The 19,870-nt window shown below is 43.3% G+C and overlaps 1 protein-coding gene across 5 annotated transcripts in view; it reads right to left on the bottom strand.

Annotated features, from left to right (window-relative positions):
* The window catches only part of PSD (pleckstrin and Sec7 domain containing), a 543,766-nt gene that overhangs the window by 19,457 nt on the left and 504,439 nt on the right, over positions 1-19,870 (bottom strand). For all 5 annotated transcript variants that reach the window (XM_077259193.1, XM_077259189.1, XM_077259192.1 and 2 more), the window contains 4 exons: positions 11,505-11,683; positions 10,819-10,889; positions 10,129-10,286; positions 7,962-8,106 (listed from right to left, as the gene is read on the bottom strand). In XM_077259193.1, the coding sequence (XP_077115308.1) occupies positions 7,962-8,106; positions 10,129-10,286; positions 10,819-10,889; positions 11,505-11,683 (553 nt within the window). The remainder of the gene's footprint in view (positions 1-7,961; positions 8,107-10,128; positions 10,287-10,818; positions 10,890-11,504; positions 11,684-19,870) is intronic.

Here is a 19,870-nt window from a genome sequence, read left to right as displayed (position 1 = left end):
GGGTCAACCATCGTCTGTCCTATCAAGTGCATCCGCGTCCTCTTCATCCTCTGTGACTGTGGGGACAGCAGTCGCACTTGGTTTTCAATGTAGACCTTCCACCTCTTTACCCGAAACAGCCAGTGTGATTGGCAGGTCGTCAGGACATTTGCAAGTGGAAACACCTGCTGGTGTTGAGCGCTCTCCGACATCGACATCACATTTTGATCAAGGCAACATAACATCTCCGCCTGCACCTTCCTCACAGACCAGCAGTTTGCCGGGGACACCCTACTCAACTCCGTCTAAGCACGGCAGCCAGCCCTCAGTCCTTCAGATGTGGACAAGTAAAAGACCATTTCCTCCTAGCCATGACAAAGCTAAGAGGTTGAATTTCTCCATCTGCAAGCTGTTGGCTACAGAAATGCTGCCTTTCCGCCTGGTGGACACAGAGGATTTTCAAGACCTTATGTCCGTCGCAGTGCCCCAGTACCAGATGCCCAGTCGCCACTACTTCTCAAAGAAAGCTGTGCCTGCGCTACACCAGCATGTCGCACACAAGATCACCGCTTCCTTGAGAAACTCTGTGTGTGACAGGGTGCATTTCACCACAGACACTTGGACGAGTAGACATGGACAGGGGCATTTCATGTCGGTGACTGGGCACTGGGTAACTACGGCGACATCAGGAGAAGGGGCTGCTGTCCAAGTCTTGCCGTCCCCACGAGTTGCTCATCGATCCTCTGCATCTAGAAGTTCCTCCACTGCTTCTGCCTCCTCAACCTCCTCTCGGTCCTCCACCTGCTCCCAAAGCCTGTCTGGTAATGCCACCCGCGTTGTAACTGCGCAGAAGGAATCCTGTACACCTCCTCACTATGCTGTCACCAGGGCTCAACGGCATCAGGCAGTGTTTACATTGAAATGTCTGGGAAATGTGAGTCACACAGCTGAGGAGTTGTGGTCAGCTCTGGAGACCGAGTTCCATCAATGTTTGTCTCCACTCAACCTGCAGCCAGGGAAGGCGGTGTGCGACAATGCTGCAAGCCTGGGTGCGGCCCTTCGCAGGGGCAATGTCACACACGTGCCTTGTATGGCTCATGTTTTGAACCTGGTTGTCCAGTAATTTTCATCACACTATCCCGGACTAGATGGGCTTCTGCAGAGAGCACGGTCGCTGTGTGCTCACTTCCGCCGTTCGCATCTCGCAGCTCGACGACTTGCATCTCTACAGAAGTCGCTGGGCCTGCCAGTTCACCGGCTGAAATGCGATGTGCCCACATGGTGGAATTCAACTCTGCACATGTTGCAGCGACTGTGGCAGCACCAACGAGCCCTGGTGCAATACGTTATGATGTATAGCCTGGGCCAACGAGATCAAGAGGTGGGGCAAATCACGCTGCAGGAGTGGTCTCAGATCAGGGACCTATGCACCCTTCTGCACAGTTTTGAAATAGCAACGAAGATGTTTAGTGTTGACGATGCCATTATCAGTATAACCATTCTGGTGTTTTACATGCTGGAGCACACCTTACACAGTGTCCGGAGTCAGGTGGTGGAACAAGAGGAGGAGGAGGAGGAACAGGAGGAGTCGTATGCGGAAGGGATCATATCTCCAAGGTCAAGAAGGTTGGCAGCACCAAGGCGGCTGGCATTGGAGGCTGGGGGAGAGGGATTACTGAGTGCGCATGGTAGCAGCCAAACTGTTGAGGAAGGTGCAGGAGGCGAAGAAGAAGTGGAGGACGAACTGGCGCTAGGCATGGAAGACTCATCAGATGAGGGAGACCTTGATCAAATTTCTGTTGTGCGAGGTTGGGGGGAGAGGGCAGACGAAGGAAGCATGATTCTCACCTCGCCACCACCAAGACAACAAGGACTTGGTCCTCCTGGATGCGCAAGACACATGAGTGCCTTCTTGCTGCACTACCTGCAACATGACCCTCGGATTGTCAGAATCCGAAGTAATGCCGACTACTGGGTTGCCACACTCTTAGATCCCCGGTACAAAAGCAAATTTGGCGAAATAATTCCTGCCATAGAAAGGGATTCACGCATGCAGGAGTATCAGCAGAGACTGTTACAGAATCTAACATCTGCTTTTCCACAAAACACCAGTGGTGCACATAGTCAATCTCTGAGTTCTAACTTGCCAACCGTGGGACTATCGAGTCATCACTCTAACCGTAACAGTAACATTGTATCTGGTGGTAACAGCAATTTTTTCCAATCGTTTCAAGATTTTTTTAGACCATCCTTTGCAAGGCCACAGGAGACAAGAAGTCTGACGCACAGCCAACGCCTAGAGAGGATGGTACAAGAGTATCTCCAAGTTAACATCGATCCCATGACTGTGGAACTGGACCCTTGCTCATTTTGGGCTTCCAATCTTGAAAAATGGCCTGAGCTCGCCACTCACGCCTTGGAGATCTTGTCGTGCCCCGCAGCCAGCGTTCTCTCTGAACGTGTGTTCAGCGCTGCTGGTGGTGTGCTGACAGATAAGCGCACGCGGCTGTCCAGTGACAATGTAGACAGACTAACGTTCATCAAGATGAACAAATCCTGGATCCGCAAGGACTTTTCTACCCCTGTGTCATCTTGGGGAGATTAAAAGCTTGATGATTTTTGAAAATCACCTCACCAACCGTTTTAAAAAACTCTGGCGAAATTGATGCCACTTAAGTGGTGTCTGTGGCCGAATTTTTTGAAAAAATGGAGACTCTTTAATTTAGTCCCCTTGCTGAGTTTTACATGACTTTGCCATCGTAAATTCCAGGTGGGTGGGGTCGTCTGCAGAGTTGTTTACTCATATTGTGGCCTGGGATTCAGAGGTCTGCTCCAAAGTTTCAGTGTCTGCTAGTCAGCAGAGTAGCCCAGCCACCCACCTCCTGTTTACCTAAGTACTATTTTTAACGGCATCTGGCCCAGGAAATCCTTTTGGGCCTAGTAGAATTTAGTGCTACTCAGCAGCGTACCTCACCCATGAAGCAAGCTACACCGCCTGTTTACCTAACTACTATTTTGTAATGGCATCTAGCCCAGGAAATCCTTTTGGGCCTAGTAGAATTTAGTGCTACTCAGCAGCGTACCCCACCCATGAAGCAAGCTACACCGCCTGTTTACCTAAGTACTATTTTTAATGGCATCTGGCCCAGGAAATCGTTTTGTACCTAATAGAATTTTGTGCTACTCACCATAGTACCCCACCCATAAAGCAAGCTACACCGCCTGTTTACCTAAGTACTATTTTTTAACGGCATCTAGCCCAGGAAATCCTTTTGGGCCTAGTAGAATTTGGTGCTACTCAGCAGCATACCCCACCCATGAAGCAAGCTACACCGCCTGGTTACCTAAGTACTATTTTTTAACGGCATCTAGCCCAGGAAATCCTTTTGGGCCTAGTAGAATTTAGTGCTACTCAGCAGCGTACCCCACCCATGAAGAAAGCTACACCGCCTGTTTACCTAACTACTATTTTGTAACGGCATCTAGCCCAGGAAATGCTTTTGGGCCTAGTAGAATTTAGTGCTACTCAGCAGCGTACCCCACCCATGAAGCAAGCTACACCGCCTGTTTACCTAACTACTATTTTTTAACGGCATCTGGCCCAGGAAATCCTTTTGGGCCTAGTAGAATTTGGTGCTACTCAGCAGCGTACCCCACCCATGAAGCAAGCTACACCGCCTGTTTACCTAAGTACTATTTTGTAACGGCATCTAGCCCAGGAAATCCTATTGGGCCTAGTAGAATTTGGTGCTACTCAGCAGCGTACCCCACCCATGAAGCAAGCTACACCACCTGTTAATCTAATTACTATTTTTTAATGGCATCTAGCCCAGGAAATCCTCTTGGGCTTAGTAGAATTTGGTGCTACTCAGCAGCGTACTTCACCCATGAAGCAAGCTACACCGCCTGTTTACCTAAGTACTATTTTTTAATGGCATCTAGCCCAGGAAATCGTTTTGTACCTAACAGCATTTTGTGCTACTCAGCACAGTACCCCACCCATGAAGCAAGCTACACCGCCTGTTTACCTAAGTACTATTTTTTAATGGCATCTGGCCCAGGAAATCCTTTTGGGCCTAGTAGCAATTTCTGCTACTCAGCAGAGTACCCCACCCATGAAGCAAGCTACACCGCCTTCTTCCTTTCTCAATCTAACCCCTCGGCTCTGGGGTGTCCACTCTCCCTCCAGCTCTCTCTTTCTCACAGGTGGACTACCGCGTGTATTCACACTGTGGCGAATCTTTTGGGCCCAGGCATAAGAAGTCGTAGAGGTAATGGATAATATGTGCCGCCTTACAAACGTCCATGACGACACATTCAAGGAAGCAACTAAACGCCTCAAATAGTGAGCAGGATATGGAGCACCCCATGGGCAAACAGCGATCTATGTAGTATGCTCCTTCACAGAAGCAGCCTAATGGGAGGACACTATTTGGAGGCACAGGTAGTAACCGGAACGCCCCCTCAATGTCTGTTTTGGCCATTAGGGTGCCTCTTCCCAAATTCTTGACCCGCCTGATTGCCTCGTCAAAGGAGGTACAGTACATAGTACTGTACTTGGTTCCGCGTCGATGTTGTCGTTTACTGACCTGCCCCTTGGATATGACAAATGGTGGATTAGTCTGAATGTATTGGGTTCATTTTTTGGCACAACTCCCAACGGGGGTACAACTACGTCTTCTAAGGAAAGTGTTCTGAATGGACCCGCCACCATTATACCTAAAGATATATTTTTTTTTTTTTGTCAAGACGTCTGGGTGTTGGTAGAGTGAGTTTAGATTTTTACTCCAGCCTTTCTTGATTTTAGAAGGGCATGACATGCCTATGTCTGTGTCTCCTCCTCCTTTTACTCCTCCACCTCTTTTCTTTTCGCATGACTATATGTAGTTGTGACTTTTCCATGTGTTTGTTGTGTCTTCTGAGCAGTTTGTCAGCTTTTGGACACCTTTTAAGGTGTTTTCTATGTGTTTTCCATGTGTTTGTATGTGTTTGTGTTTGCCTGCCATTGGTTTCAATGGGGTTCGACGGTGTTCGTCGAACGTTCGTCGAACATCTCCCTGTTCGACGAACCGAACCGAACCCGGACACTAGGGAGGTGGCTCATCTCTAGTCGCAATACAGAATGGCAGCGCAGTTCCAGGGGAGCTCCTGTCATCTGTTCTGTCACATGCCGGCTTAATAACGTCATTGCGCAGGCACCAGCATGTACGGCCACAAGAAGAAGAGGAGAACAGGGACTAGAGGGGAACGGGAGCGAGGTGATCGGAGGCCATATAAGGGCTTATGCCGCATATAGGAGGTTATGTGAGACCTCATACTGTATATAGGGAACTATGTAGGGGCTCATTCTGAATATAGGAAGTTATGTGGGAGCTTAGACTGTATATAGGAGGCTATGTGGTCCTCATTCTGTATATAGGGAGGCTATGTGGGTACTCATACTGTATATAGGGGCTATGTGAAGGTTCATATTGTATCCGTGCAGCTATGTGGTGGCTCATGCCGTATACAGGGGGCTGTGTGAGAGCTCATGCTGCATATTGGGGCTTTATGAGGGCTCATGCTGTATATTGGGGCTATGTGAGGGTGCATACTGTTTATGTGGGGCTATGTGAGGGATCATACTGTATATTGGGGGTTATGTGAGGACTCATAATGTATATTGGGGCTCATACTGTATATAGGGGGCTGTGTGTGAACTCATACTGTATATAGTGGGCTGTGTGGGCTCACTATATAATGGGGGCTGTGTAGGTGTAGGGGCTCATACTGTATGTAGTGGACTGTGTAAGGGCTGATACTATATGTAGGGGCTATGTGGGAACTCATACTGTATATAGGGGGCTGTGTGTGGGCTCATACAGTATGTAATGGCTGTGTGGGTGAACATACTGTATATCGGGGCTATGTGAGGGCACATACTGTATATAGGGGGCTGTGTGTGAATTTATACTGTATATAGGGGGCTGTGTGTGGGCTCACTGTATAATGGGGCTGTGTAGGGGCTCATACTGTATGTTAATATTCTGATACTATATGCAGTGGGCTATGTGGGAGCTCATACTGTACATAGGAGGTTGTGTTTTTGCACATACTAATTATAGGGGGCTGTGTGTGAGATCATACTGTATGTAGTGGACTGTGTATGGGCTGACACTATATGTTGTGGGCTATGTGGGAGCTCATACTGTATATAGGAGGCTTTGAGTGGGCTCATACAGTGCATAGGGGACTGTGTGTGGGCTCATACTGTATATAGGACGCTGTGTGTGTTATCATACAGTGTATAATGGGTTATGTGAGGTCTCATACTGTATATAGGGGGCTGTGTGTAGGCCCATACGGTATACAGGGGGGCCTCATACTCTATATATCGGTCTGTGTGCGGGCTCATACTCTATATAGGGGGCTGTGTGTGGGCTCATACAGTGTATAGGGGGTTGTCAGCATACTTAATTCTGCACAATATTAAGTGCTACAATTAATAATATAAAATAATAATTATAATTAATATGTTAATATTAACATTGAGCAAAATTAATTTCAGCCTACTGCTTCGGCCACCAGAACAGTCATGGTCGCTCATGTGGCGCCTTGGAAAAATTAATCTCCCCTGCTCTATTATGTATAGCGCTATGTTATGTATAGCACCAGGCTCGGATTGGCCCACAGGGTAACAGGGGAATCCCCCGGTGGGCCCCTGTGTAGATCTGGGCCCCCAACCCCACTGTATGGGCAGTACTTGGCATAATTCACTTGATTCACCCTGTACAGAAAAAAGCAGCATCTCAACATTCATTAACCACGCTACCCAGTTTATTATTATATAGAGATATAGGTAAATTTGTGAACGAAGGTAGTATAATATTCGCATGCAGGTGAAAAGTGGCCCCCCCAAAGTCAATGTTATTGGTGGGGCCTTGTCACCCCAGTCCGACACTGTATAGCACTAGAACAACTAAAGGAGTGGCTCACTGTTTAAGATACAGGTGCTCAAGAAAAATATATGAACAGTCTATGAAAAAATCTGGCACACTGTTTCAAGCAAAAATGTAATAATTTTATTAGGAATATTCTGTTATCTTTCCATATTCAAATAAGGAATATGATATAGCCGAAACATCGGAATGTTGATACCCATACCATATACTTCAATGGTCCTTTATTGTGCGATATTTGAATATGGAAAGATAACAGAATATTCCTAATAAAATTATTACATTTTTGCTTGAAACAGTGTGCCAGATTTTTTCATAGACTGTATAGCACTATATATAAGGGAAAAAATAGCATTGTCTTCCAGCTACAGATGTGCACCAGAGCACCTGTGTGTTAATCACATTGCCTATCATGTGATCTCAAAGGGATCATGTGACATGTTACGTGATACATCAGGTGCTGGGGGGCCCATGCCTTCTAAACTGCCCAGGGCCCTGGCTAGTCTTAATCTACCCCTGCCAGTACTGACACCTGCTGCAGATGGTGCAGTCGCAGCTTCTGCTAATATTTTAGTAACGTGTAGCTGCAGCTACATAAGATTTCAGAACATGTCAACATGGGGTAAAAAAAATTATTAGGAACACAAAAGCAAAAGCAAACAACACAATAAAAATGGTGTAAAAAGTAACAAATACATGCACACTAATGGCATAAACCAACAGAACCTGAAAACCCATCTCTTCAGGAAAGCTTACAACCTGCACTGACCCCGCTGCCTCCTCACCACTACCGCAGCTACCGCCTCACCAACACTGGAGCTGCTGCAACCTCCCAAACCACTGTCTCCTTCCCCACCATCTTGTAGAATGTAAGCCCACAAGGGCAGGGTCCTCGGCCCTTTGTACCAGTCTATTATTGTTAGTTTTGTTTACTGTAAGTGATATCTGTAATTTGTATGTAACCCCTTCTCTTGTACAGCACCATGGAATCAATGGTGCTGTAAAATAAATAATAATAATAAAAACCAAAAGCTAAAGCTCTACCTGAGATAGGCGAGTCATGGCACTTGGAAGTAGTGGTCGGCTAAACTTTTTATGTGATCCAATTGCAGCTGGGAATGGAGGAGCAGAAAACATCGCCGCTACCACATTAATGCGGGTGATCCATGAATGCATCTGTTCTGTATTTCTGGTAAAAAAAAAAAAAAGAAAAGTTTTAAACAATGCTTTCACACAAGCACCATTTTCATATACCAACAGAAGTCACTAAAGTGATGTTTGGGTAGTTGGTACATTTGTCTATGTTTGTAATTTTTTATGTATTAGAAAATAAACAAGGTTCACAATTTTTCCACTTTTTGTCACACATTCTTGAAGCTTCCATGCTTTTCATTAATCAAAGTCATATTATAAACTCCAGTCCAGTCTAATCAATCACATTTTTCATGCCCAGCCCAATTCCTGAATTACTCTGTTATAATATTTGGAGTATGGAAGATATTCTATTCCCATATCCCAGCCTGACTACTGCAACACCTTCCTCTGTGGTATATGGCCAAAGGGACTAGGGTCTCTCCAGCCTATACTAAACCCTACCATGCAACCCCTGCTACCTTCCTCTAATGTCACGTCCTCTTCATCAGTCCCTGCACTGAATTCTTGCCAGACTACTACATAATGAATTCAATTTAAAAAGCTTGCTTTAATTTGCAAAACCATATCAAATCTTGCAGGCCCATTATGTGTGGCTCGCAGCTGTCAACAGCTTGGTACTAGTGATGAGCGAATATGCTCGTTACTCGAGATTTCTCGGGCATGCTCGGGTGTCCTCCGAGTATTTTTTAGTTCTCGGAGATTTAGTTTTTCTTGCCGCAGCTGAATGATTTACATCTGTTAGCCAGCATAAGTACATCTGGGGATTCCCTAGCAACCAGGCAACCCCACATGTACTTATGCTGGCTAACAGATGTAAATCATTCAGCTGCAGCAATAAAAACTAAATTTCCGAGCACTAAAAAATACTCGGAGGACACCCGAGCATGCTCGGGCAATCTCGAGTAACTAGTATATTCGCTCATCACTACTTGGTACACTAGCTCCACGTGTAGCAAACCACTATCAAGACTAGATCTCTAGATGGTGACTTGTGTGTAGCCTTGCAAAGAGCCGATCTCTAGATGGAGACCTGAAGAAGAGCAGATCTGAATAAGTATGGTAGGAAACCCTGGAGCTTGGCGTACTGCCTTAGTGTGATTTCAGTGGAAAAGCTTTGGATGTCATTATACCAGTAATGGGGGGGCACTGAGTGACACTACTGTGAGTGGGGAAGGAGCTGGATGTGGCTCGCGACACTCTCTCAGAGCTGAATTTGGCTTGCGACTCTCTTTCATAGTTGAATGTGCCACTCAAGGTTAGAAAAGTTGGGGACCTCTATCCCACATCCAACTTACATCTGTTAACATAGCCCCTCTTTATATCTAAGTCTTCTCTTGTGCCTCCTCTCTCTTTTAGAACATGGCTCCCTTCTTCTAATCACCTGCAAATGCTCACTGAAAACGTGCCTATTCCAAAATCACTATAACTAAGAATAAAGGCTGCCATAATAATCTAACACTGCCTCCCTCTACCTATGTCCACGGCTATGTATGCCATTCCCTGATTTCTGGCATCTATCATTCACAGCTCGTATGGACTTCATTTGTCTGTACCACACTGTCTTTTATAATTGTTAGAATGTGCGCAATATTGTTATATTGTAGACTTGATCAAAAAGATTTGCAGGACGTTGATCCAGCGACCATTCGACCAAACCACCAAAGCCTTGCAAATCTTCTCCTATCTGCCGGCATCCGTGGCGCCTCTGCTGATTAGTCGGTGCAGCACAACGTCATCATTATAACGTGACACACATATGATGTCATGCCGAATCTGCTAACCAAGAGAAGTGTTCAGGATGCTGACTTTTATTAAATATTAATAAAATTATCTAAAAAAAAATCCCAAATATTGAGGACAAATGTGGCTTTTATTGGAAAGGAAAGTTAACTTTCTTATCAGACGCTGTAGTTAAGAGTCTGAATTTTGACTTCATTTTGCCAATGAATCAAGGGTGAAGTAAGAGAAGTCTTGACAACTACAGTAATTTATGACTGATCAGACCAGACCAGCCATTGGTCATCATCAGACAATTACGGCAACTGTTATGACTCACTGCGCTTGAAAGAGGAATACTCTCCAGTCTGCTGTTCGTAGGTAAAAGACATTTGGCCTTTTGTTATAGTCGGATGCTCTGGTAGCTAAAGAATGATGTATGCTGATTGCATTTTTCAAGTCTTCTTCAGAAATTGGTTTGCCTGGTTTATATTCCTCCTAAAACATAGACAGGAAATGTATTACTGTACCCTAGTGTCCAAGGCGTACAGTGAATAGACACCATCCAATGTCGGATTAATTAATGGAAATGACATGCTGGGCTGATGTTTTATCTCAGTATGAATGTTAAGGTCACATTGGTACAGGTTTGGTAACAACATGTCTTCATCATTTCATCACAGAAAGCACAAGAGAAAAGCAAAACTATCTGAGAACGCTCTCCATTGTGAGTATTATGTACAGAGGGTAGGCAGCAGGCAAGCAGAGTAAGAAGACGATGGTCAGAATGGATACAAAATATACTGTTTGGGGATTTTTTAAATGAAATTATTCAAAAATAATTTTAGTATGTAGCAGATTAATATACAAAAGAACACGTCTTTCTTTTCTGGACTATATAAGCTATAAACAGTAAAGAAGAGAAAACTCCAATAGTAACTAGAATTTAAAAGAACTGTAGTGAAATTTGATGTGTTTGTAACAAAATAATTACACAAGTCACTAGGGTTGTTTCTGCAGTAAATCCTACCTTCTGTAGATAAAGTATCATGCCCTTCAATATACCATGGAACGTTTTCCAGCCCCTCTTTCCTCTTGGTGCTGCAAGAAATAAAGGAGGAAGAGATTTTCTACTGCAATTCATAAAAAAATCATAAAGTAATTTATTCTGTTGATCTATCCTTAGGCCAGTAATGTTGGATTGTTGGGATCATGGCCTTGGCACCCCAATCACTGTCCACATGGGCACAAGGGCGTCTCCATATTCACATTGTGTCATACATGGACACACGTTAACATACTTTGATATACATGCTGTTTTCCACGTGTATAAAAATGTTGCTTGTAAATAGAATAACCCACTAAAAAGTATACAATATGTGATAAAAATAATTTTATACCTCAGGCAAATCTGTGTTCGTTCCATAGATTTTAACAGCTCATTTTCAGATTAAGAAATAAGACATCGGATCATGGATATCAAGGTATCAGTTTATTCAGCCTCCAATGACCTACATTCCCATATAGATGGCTTAGGAGGGTTGATCCTAATGACAACTGACATATTCCCTTTAAATACCAGAACTGTGACCCCACAATGTACTGCTCTACTAATAGAAAAACAGCAGAACTTTTACTGCAAATTTAAACCTAAGAGGGAGATCAGTAAAAAATAATTGCCTATACCTATAGATCATCTATTCTGCTACTACTCACTTTTTTTGCAGTCAGGATCTGCATGGATTTTACGCACCAACACTCCATACTTGTAAGTGGTGATATTAGGATCTTGAGAGAAGTCAAGAAATGGTTTTCCACAACTATTGATGCGTTTTATTGATTTGGGGTTTGGATCTGCAAGTTCTGAGAGTGATCTCCTGAGCTCTTCTTCATCTCTGCAGACATAAATCATAACACGTTACTGCACACCTAACAAGTAGGATTGGAAGAAATATTATTGGCTTATTAGACTATCAGTGTTTAAATCTGCTTATCAATTGTCAATTCTGTTACGGGTGAGCCATGATTGTCTGTGGCCACAGATACTTTATGTACTCGTATATCAATGAGAAATTGTTCTGTTACAGCTAATTAGAAGATAAAATCACGAAGCATGGCATAAATAGTCATGAAGCATAGCAAGGCATATCTTGTACGGACATCTAAATGGCGCCTTGCTGTTTCATGAAAAAAATAAATAAAAAAATAGAGGTCACTAGAAGATTTGTAATTTCTTCAAGAAATAATAAGAACCAGATCTATAAAAACAGTTATACAAACACGCAGAAGACTTGACTGCATAAATGGTTGCGTTGTTACAGCAGAGAACTGTCACTTGCTGAAAGTACTTTCTATCTCACCCATTTGACCTTTACCGATCTGTTACAGTTCCTAATATTAACCTGTTTTATATTGCATTGTGATAGTTTGCCATTTAGTGTATAGGGTGTTTAAGTGGTCCCTTCTGATTTAAGAGTGGTATGGTAGATTGTAATTGGCATCTTAGAAATAACAGCCCTGTTACCATGCTGCTTGAAACTATTAGCATAAGGTTTCTCTTCAGGAGAAGACAGGTAGACATGCAGAAGGTTTTCTATCTTAGTTCAACCAGACTGTACATAGTCCACCAGAATGTACGCAGTCCACCAAAATGTAGGCAGTCCACCAAACTGTAGGCTGTCCACCAGATTGTAGGCAGTCCAGCAGATTGTAGGTAGTCCAGCAGATTGTAGGTAGTCCACCAGACTGTAGGTAATCCACTAGACTGTAGGTAGTCCACCAGACTGTAGGAAGTTCACCAGACTGTAGAAGTCCACCAGACTAGGTAGTCCCCTAGACTGTAAGTAGTCCATCAGACTGTAGGTAATCCACCAGACTATAGGTAGTCCAGCAGACTGTACATAGTCAGCCAAAATGTAGGCAGTCCACCAAAATGTAGGCAGCCCACAAAACTGTAGGCTGTCCACCAGATTGTAAGCAATCCACCAAAATGTCAGCAGTCCACCAGACTGTAGGCAGTCCACTAGACTGTAGGTAATCCACCAGACTGTAGGAAGTCCACCAGACTGTAGGTAGTCACCTAGACTGCAAGTATTCCATCTGACTAAGTAATCCACCAGGCTGTAGGTAGTTCACCAGACTGTAGGTAGTCCAGCAGATTGTAGGTAGTCCACTAGACTGTAGGAAGTCCACCAGACTGTAGGTAGTCCAGCAAACTGTAGGTAGTCCAGCAGACTGTATATAGTCCACCAGACTGTAGGTAGCTCACCAGACTGTAGATAGTCCACCAGACTGTAGGAAGTCCTCCAGACTGTAGGAAGTCCACCAGACTGTAGGTAGTCCAGCAGACTGTAGGTAGTCCACCAGACTGTAGGAAGTCCTCCAGACTGTAGGAAGTCCACCAGACTGTAGGTAGTCCAGCAGACTGTAGGTAGTCCAGCAGACTGTAGATAGTCCACCAGACTGTAGGAAGTCCTCCAGACTGTAGGAAGTCCACCAGACTGTAGGTAGTCCAGCAGACTGTAGGTAGTCCAGCAGACTGTAGATAGTCCACCAGACTGTAGGAAGTCCTCCAGACTGTAGGAAGTCCACCAGACTGTAGGTAGTCCAGCAGACTGTAGGTAGTCCAGCAGACTGTACATAGTCCACCAGACTGTAGGCAGTCCACCAGACTGTAGGAAGTCCACCACCAGACTGTAGGTAGTCCAGCAGACTGTAGGTAGTCCAGCAGACTGTATATAGTCCACCAGACTGTAGGCAGTCCAGCAGACTGTACATAGTCCATCAGACTGTAGGCAGTCCACCTGCAATTGCTGATCGTAAGTCCTAGTGGGTTTGACATAGTCTGCCCACATCATAGTGAATGAGGCCTGAGAAAGTAACATCAGACTTTCACTTTTAGGTGCTGCACACTCAAATAGCAGCTACAGTAGATAAACTATACTATAATCTACACTATACAGTGTAGTCTTCCAATAGGAATTATTTCAACACATACCTCCAAACATAATATGAGTAAGGTCTATGATTTTGATGGGGACTTTGGGATGGGATTTTAATGCAACTCTGCTGCATTGCACCACAATCTCTTCTGTCCCCAGGAGCTTCACTACTCTGGTCCCATGCTGATTCTCTCATATAAGGACTTTAAGCATGCATTTTCTCATTCAGTGCCGCACTTCTGGTTTATTCTTACTTGGCCCTTTCCATTTTTCTGAGATGTGAGCAGGGAGGAGAAAACAGCTTGGACTCATGGCAAATTGCTGTAAAGGCACTTTCTTCTGCAGACTCTTTCACTTTAATTTTCAACTTGCCCTGATTTATTGGGTAAAACTAGTGGCTATGATATCCCTTTTACACAACATAAAACATGAGGCATTTCCTGCTCTCCTGTCTCTCTACATACAAGCTGCAGTAGCATTGAGAGCATGATACAGAAATACTGAGCAGTGTAACTGTGAATCCAACTTTTGGGTGATTTAAAAATTACAAGAAAGCAGCAGCACTAGATCACTGGTTGATTTTATAGAACCTGCAATCCTTGCAGACTGGGTCAGAAACAGACTGGCTGGGAAAGTCTATTCTATTTGGTGCAATATACAGGGTGGCCCATTTATATGGATACACCTGGGTGGGCCATTTATAAAGTTTGATCCAAAATGGCCGACTTCAAAATGGCCACCGTGGTCACCACCCATCTTGAAAAGATTTCCCCCTCCCATATACTAATGTGCCACAAACAGGAAGTTGATATCACCAACCATTCCCATTTTATTTAGGTGTATCCATATACATGGCCCACCCAGGTGTATCCATAAAAATGACCCACCCTGTAGATCCATGTTCTGATAACCTTCCGATGTATGTATGTATGTAGTTACATGACATTGATGTTTAAAATGAAAAGATATTGTGTTGGTTTGAAAAATATGACTTGTGCCAACCATCTTACTCAGTTGTAAAAAAAAAAAATATTTAAGATTGGTCACCTACATGTCAGGTTCCTGGATTGTGACTGTAAAGTTATTCAGCATGAAAAGCACTGCTGAGATTTTTTTTTCAATAATTAGCTTAAAAAAAGCGAGTATGGCCTGCCAAGAATAATGAAGCATGTAATAACACCATCTGACGAGTTACATGTATAGAGAGAAATCAACAACTCTAATCAAGCTGATAGCGAAGATGGTGGTTCAAAGCTACAAATATCACCACAATTACCCAATTACTCAACTGCTGAATATAGAAAGTCACTTCTCTTGGTGGTGAATATAGAGCCAAAGTATGCTTTGTTTGCACTGATTTTCATCTTTGCTGACAGATTGCTATACTATGTCATTGCTACTGAATGTCTGTTTTTAAGCCAAATAAGGACACATTTTAGGGAGAAATATGTATCCTCATTTATGCAATCCTAGAAATAAAGCCAGCTGAAAGGAAAATAAACATCCTCTTTTACTTACCTGCATATTTACAGTACAGTCCAAAAGTTTGGACACACCTTCTCATTTCAAGATTTTCTGTATTTTCATGACTATGAAAATTGTACATTCACACTGAAGGCATCAAAACTATGAAATAACACATGTGGAATTATATACTTAACAAAAAAGTGTGAAACAACTGAAATTATGTCTTATATTCTAGGTACTTCAAAGTAGCCACCTTTTGCTTTGATGACTGCTTTGCACACTCTTGGCATTCTCTTGATGAGCTTCAAGAGGTAGTCACTGGGAATGGTCTTCCAACAATTTTGAAGGAGTTCCCAGAGATGCTTAGCACTTGTTGGCCCTTTTTGCCTTCACTCTGCGGTCCAGCTCACCCTAAACCATCTCTATTGGGTTCAGGTCTGGTGACTGTGGAGGCCAGGTCATCTGGCGTAGCACCCCATCACTCTGCTTCTTGGTCAAATAGCCCTTACACAGCCTGGAGGTGTGTTTGGGGTCATTGTCCTGTTAAAAAATAAATGATGGTCCAACTAAACGCAAACCGGATGGCATAGCATGCCGCTGCAAGATGCTGTGGTAGCCATGCTGGTTCAGTATGCCTTCAATTTTGAATAAATCCCCAACAGTGTCACCAGCAAAGCACACCCACACCATCACACCTCCTCCTCCATGCTTCACGGTGGGAACCAGGCATGTAGAGTTCATCCGTTCACCTTTTCTGCGTCGCACAAAGACACGGTGGTTGGAACCAAACATCTCAAATTTGGACCAAAGTGCAGATTTCCACTGGTCTAATGTCCATTCCTTGTGTTCTTTAGCCCAAACAAGTCTCTTCTGCTTGTTGCCTGTCCTTAGCAGTGGTTTCCTAGCAGCTATTTTACCATGAAGGTGTGCTGCACGAAGTCTCCTCTTAACAGTTGTTGTAGAGATGTGTTTGCTGCTAGAACTCTGTGTGGCATTGACCTGGTCTCTAATCTGAGCTGCTGTTAACCTGCGATTTCTGAGGCTGTTGACTCAGATAAACTTATCCTCAGAAGCAGAGGTGACTCTTGGTCTTCCTTTCCTTGGGCGCTCCTCATGTGAGCCAGTTTCATTGTAGCGCTTGATGGTTTTTGCCAATGCACTTGGGGACACTTTCAAGTTTTCCCAATTTTTCGGACTGACTGACCTTCATTTCTTAAAGTAATGATGACTAGGGTTGAGCGAAACGGGTCGATCATTTTCAAAAGTCGCCGACTTTTGGCTAAGTCGGCGTCTCATGAAACCCGATCCGACCCCTGTGCTTGTCGGCCATGCGGTACGCGACTTTCGCGCCAAAGTCGCGTTTCAATGACGCGAAAAGCGCCATTTCTCAGCCAATGAAGGTGAACGCAGAGTGTGGGCAGCGTGATGACATAGATCCTGGTCCCCACCATCTTAGAGAAGGGCATTGCAGTGATTGGCTTGCTGTCTGCGGCGTCACAGGGGCTATAAAGGGGCGTTCCCGCCGACCGCCATCTTACTGCTGCTGATCTGAGCTTAGGGACAGGTTGCTGCCGCTTCATCAGAAGCAGGGAGAGCGTTAGGCAGGGTCCACTAACCACCAAACCGCTTGTGCTGCAGCGATTTCCACTGTCCAACACCACCTTCGGTGTGCAGGGACTGTGGAAGCTATTTTTTTTTTTTTTTCCCCTCAGCGCTGTAGCTCATTGGGCTGCCCTAGAAGGCTCCGTGATAGCTGTATTGCTGTGTGTACGCCACTGTGGAAACCAACTGCTTTTTTCAAAGCACATATCCTCTTGTTCCTTCCTTTCTGCACAGCTATCTTTTCTGTTTGTCCACACTTTTTATTTAATTTGTGCATCAGTCCACTCCTATTGCTGCCTGCCATACCTGGCTTACATTACTGCAGGGAGATAGTAATTGTAGGACAGTTTTTTTTTTTTTTTTGTTTTTTTTTTGTGGGAGATTAAGATTGGCATTTCTGCTACAGTGCCATCCCTGTGTGTGCCATCTCTCACTGAGTGGGCCATAGAAAGCCTATTTATTTTTTCCGTGATTTGTGTTCTAAAATCTACCTCAACACAAAAACACTACATCAATCAGTGGGAGAAAAATATTGGCCTCAGTCAGGGCTTGTGTGCCACTGCTGTGTGTGCTATCTCTCATTCAGTGGGCTATAGCAAGCCTATTTTTTTTTTTTTTTTTTTTTTTAATATTATTTGGTTTCTAAAGTCTCCCTGAAAAAAAAAAAAAACCATAAAAAAACAGTGGGAGAGTAATATTGCCCTTTCAGCTTGTGTGCCAGTCTTGACTCCTGGGTGTGCCACCTCTCTCCCTCTCATTCAGTGGGCCATAGAAAGCCTATTTATTTTTTTTTTTAAATATTATTGGGTTTCTAAAGTCTCCCTGAAAAAACAAAAAATACATAAAAAAACAGTGGGAGAGTAATATTGCCCTTTCAGCTTGTGTGCCAGTCTTGACTCCTGGGTGTGCCACCTCTCTCCCTTTCATTCAGTGGGCCATAGAAAGCCTATTTATTTTTTCCGTGATTTGTGTTCTAAATTCTACCTCAACACAAAAACACTACATCAATCAGTGGGAGAAAAATATTGGCCTCAGTCAGGGCTTGTGTGCCACTGCTGTGTGTGCTATCTCTCATTCAGTGGGCCATAGAAAGCCTATTTATTTTTTTTTTTTAATATTATTTGGTTTCTAATTCTCCCTGAAAAAAAAAAAAAAAACCTAAAAAAACAGTGGGAGAATAATATTGCCCTTTCAGCTTGTGTGCCAGTCTTGACTCCTGGGTGTGCCACCTCTCTCCCTCTCATTCAGTGGGCCATAGAAAGCCTATTTATTTTTTTTTTTAAATATTATTGGGTTTCTAAAGTCTCCCTGAAAAAACAAAAAATACATAAAAAAACAGTGGGAGAGTAATATTGCCCTTTCAGCTTGTGTGCCAGTCTTGACTCCTGGGTGTGCCACCTCTCTCCCTTTCATTCAGTGGGCCATAGAAAGCCTATTTATTTTTTGGTTTTTTTAATATTATTTGGTTTCTAAAGTCTCCCTGAAAATAAAAAAAAAAAATACATAAAAAAACAGTGGGAGAGTAATATTGCCCTTTCAGCTTGTGTGCCAGTCTTGACTCCTGGGTGTGCCACCTCTCTCCCTTTCATTCAGTGGGCCATAGAAAGCCTATTTATTTTTTGGTTTTTTTAATATTATTTGGTTTCTAAAGTCTCCCTGAAAATAAAAAAAAAAAAAACATAAAAAAACAGTGGGAGAGTAATATTGCCCTTTCAGCTTGTGTGCCAGTCTTGACTCCTGGGTGTGCCACCTCTGTCCCTCTCATTCAGTGGGCCATAGAAAGCCTTGTTTTTTTTTTTTTTTTTAATATTATTTGGTTTCTAAAGTCTCCCTGAAAATAAAAAAAAAAAACCATAAAAAAACAGTGGGAGAGTAATATTGCCCTTTCAGCTTGTGTGCCAGTCTTTACTCCTGGGTGTGCCACCTCTCTCCCTCTCATTCAGTGGGCCATAGAAAGCCTATTTATTTTTTTTTTTAAATATTATTGGGTTTCTAAAGTCTCCCTGAAAAAACAAAAAATACATAAAAAAACAGTGGGAGAGTAATATTGCCCTTTCAGCTTGTGTGCCAGTCTTGACTCCTGGGTGTGCCACCTCTCTCCCTTTCATTCAGTGGGCCATAGAAAGCCTATTTATTTTTTCCGTGATTTGTGTTCTAAAATCTACCTCAACACAAAAACACTACATCAATCAGTGGGAGAAAAATATTGGCCTCAGTCAGGGCTTGTGTGCCACTGCTGTGTGTGCTATCTCTCATTCAGTGGGCTATAGCAAGCCTATTTTTTTTTTTTTTTTTTTTTTTTTAATATTATTTGGTTTCTAAAGTCTCCCTGAAAAAAAAAAAAAACCATAAAAAAACAGTGGGAGAGTAATATTGCCCTTTCAGCTTGTGTGCCAGTCTTGACTCCTGGGTGTGCCACCTCTCTCCCTCTCATTCAGTGGGCCATAGAAAGCCTATTTATTTTTTTTTTTAAATATTATTGGGTTTCTAAAGTCTCCCTGAAAAAACAAAAAATACATAAAAAAACAGTGGGAGAGTAATATTGCCCTTTCAGCTTGTGTGCCAGTCTTGACTCCTGGGTGTGCCACCTCTCTCCCTTTCATTCAGTGGGCCATAGAAAGCCTATTTATTTTTTCCGTGATTTGTGTTCTAAATTCTACCTCAACACAAAAACACTACATCAATCAGTGGGAGAAAAATATTGGCCTCAGTCAGGGCTTGTGTGCCACTGCTGTGTGTGCTATCTCTCATTCAGTGGGCCATAGAAAGCCTATTTATTTATTTTTTTTAATATTATTTGGTTTCTAATTCTCCCTGAAAAAAAAAAAAAAAACCTAAAAAAACAGTGGGAGAATAATATTGCCCTTTCAGCTTGTGTGCCAGTCTTGACTCCTGGGTGTGCCACCTCTCTCCCTCTCATTCAGTGGGCCATAGAAAGCCTATTTATTTTTTTTTTAAATATTATTGGGTTTCTAAAGTCTCCCTGAAAAAACAAAAAATACATAAAAAAACAGTGGGAGAGTAATATTGCCCTTTCAGCTTGTGTGCCAGTCTTGACTCCTGGGTGTGCCA

The sequence above is a fragment of the Ranitomeya variabilis genome, chromosome 4 (genome assembly GCF_051348905.1).
Source record: "Ranitomeya variabilis isolate aRanVar5 chromosome 4, aRanVar5.hap1, whole genome shotgun sequence".
Taxonomy (NCBI): Eukaryota; Metazoa; Chordata; class Amphibia; order Anura; family Dendrobatidae; genus Ranitomeya; species Ranitomeya variabilis.
Note: the sequence above shows the minus strand (reverse complement) of the source record. Positions and strands in the feature narration are given on the sequence as shown.